The sequence below is a fragment of the Cyprinodon variegatus genome, unplaced genomic scaffold, assembly GCF_000732505.1.
Source record: "Cyprinodon variegatus isolate N-32 unplaced genomic scaffold, C_variegatus-1.0 Scaffold65, whole genome shotgun sequence".
In the NCBI taxonomy this organism is placed as follows: Eukaryota; Metazoa; Chordata; class Actinopteri; order Cyprinodontiformes; family Cyprinodontidae; genus Cyprinodon; species Cyprinodon variegatus.
In genome coordinates, this window is record NW_015150518.1 from 764,889 (window position 1) to 766,437 (window position 1,549).

A 1,549-nucleotide genomic window follows, 5' to 3' on the forward strand; every position below is an offset into this window, starting at 1 on the left:
CAGCTAATCACTTCCAGGCATTAAATAGATCTCTGCGAAACAGGAAACCCAAAGATATAACATAAATATTTCTATCATTACAGGTTTTATCTGGTATCAGAAAAACAGCTAGTCGTTGTGTTTGACCTGGAAGCTATTGAGCAAAAGATCAGTGATGATCCAGATATTATGACCACAGCTGAGGAAACGTAGACCAACCAATAAACTGAGAACTTTGCCTTTTTGCTCAGATTTCTTTTCACCTCAACACAGTGGAGCAGCATTGGCTTTATAACAGGAGCTCCATCCATCCATCTATCTATTTACATTCTTCCAAGATACCTTTACAGGGGAACAGAACATCCAACTATTCCCTCTAACGACCCCCCCTTTCAGAGACATAGACAGGTATGGGGCATTGCAGGCTAACAAAGAAGCCAAACGACCCCCATTGGACCAGTTCGTCTGTCTCTATTTGCATGTTTTCTAAACCAAAGCCAGGCTTTGTTGGGCTGCTGGATAAACTTTTAATAGAAAAATCTTCCTGGATGGGAAGAGAAACGTCTTCAAACTTAGAAACAAAGACCAGAGGATTGATTTTAACTCTTTTGGAACATCATATACCTGACCTTCTAAAACTTTTCCAGAGCTGCCAGTCCTCTGGGGTTCATCTCAGCTGGAAGTCGGTCTTTAGTCGCTGCATCTTGGTCTCAGGCTGGGAGTCAGCTCAGAGGCGTAACCAGGGGCAACAGAAGAAACCAGAAAGGGAGAATGAAAAGTGTCTGAATGATGAGCTGAGGGGTTTCTGTGGTGCTCTTTGTGTTGCTGCTGATTTGATTACATCCTGACCTCAGGAGATGACCTCTAAACCTGCTTTATTTCCCAGGATTTTTCCTGTTAATAAAGAGGAATGTTGGTCATCCTGCGCTGACATCTGGCAGATCTCCAGAGGCCCAACGGCCTGCTGATTCAGTGAACCTTCCGCAGACCTGGAGAGATTTAAGATCCACCTAAAGTCCTGCTCTTCCTCTTTCCCTGAACTCTGCAGGAGGCTGAAGTTGGAGCAGAAGAGAGTCGGGCTCTAAAGACCAAGATCCAGCTGGCTGAGGAGGCTCAGAAGCAAGCCAGGGGGATGGAGATGGACTATGAGGAGGTCATCCACCTGCTGGAGGCCGAAATCGCTGAGCTGAAGACTCAGAGGATGGAGCATCCAGGAACCAAGAAGGTCGGTGACCTACAATCCCAGATCTAGAACATCACAGAGTCTCAGCAATGGACAGAAACTCTCGCTGACGTTTAGGTCTAACTGTAGAGAGATTCAGATGGATTTTCTTTTTAAACTTTAACCCAGGAGGAATCGGAGGAGCTGAGGAAGAAGGTGGCCATCCTGGAGTGTCAGCTGCGGAAGAGCGAGGCGGCCAATCAGGGCTTAGAGATGTCGACAGGAAAGCTGCTGAGCTTCGTGGAGGTGAGAGATTTCAGCAGAACCTGAATGTAAACTTTGATGAAAGGTCGGCTTCAGCTGGGAGCTCTGCTGCAACGGCCAACGTGTCCGAGTCCCTCAGAGCGG

General features: G+C 47.0%; 1 protein-coding gene across 1 annotated transcript in view; it reads left to right on the plus strand.

The window, feature by feature from the left end:
• stxbp4 (syntaxin binding protein 4) overlaps nucleotides 1-1,549 on the plus strand; it is a 34,545-nt gene that overhangs the window by 23,768 nt on the left and 9,228 nt on the right. Inside the window, exons 11-12 of the mRNA XM_015371801.1 lie at nucleotides 1,028-1,204; nucleotides 1,331-1,447. Coding sequence (XP_015227287.1) covers nucleotides 1,028-1,204; nucleotides 1,331-1,447 — 294 coding nt within the window. The remainder of the gene's footprint in view (nucleotides 1-1,027; nucleotides 1,205-1,330; nucleotides 1,448-1,549) is intronic.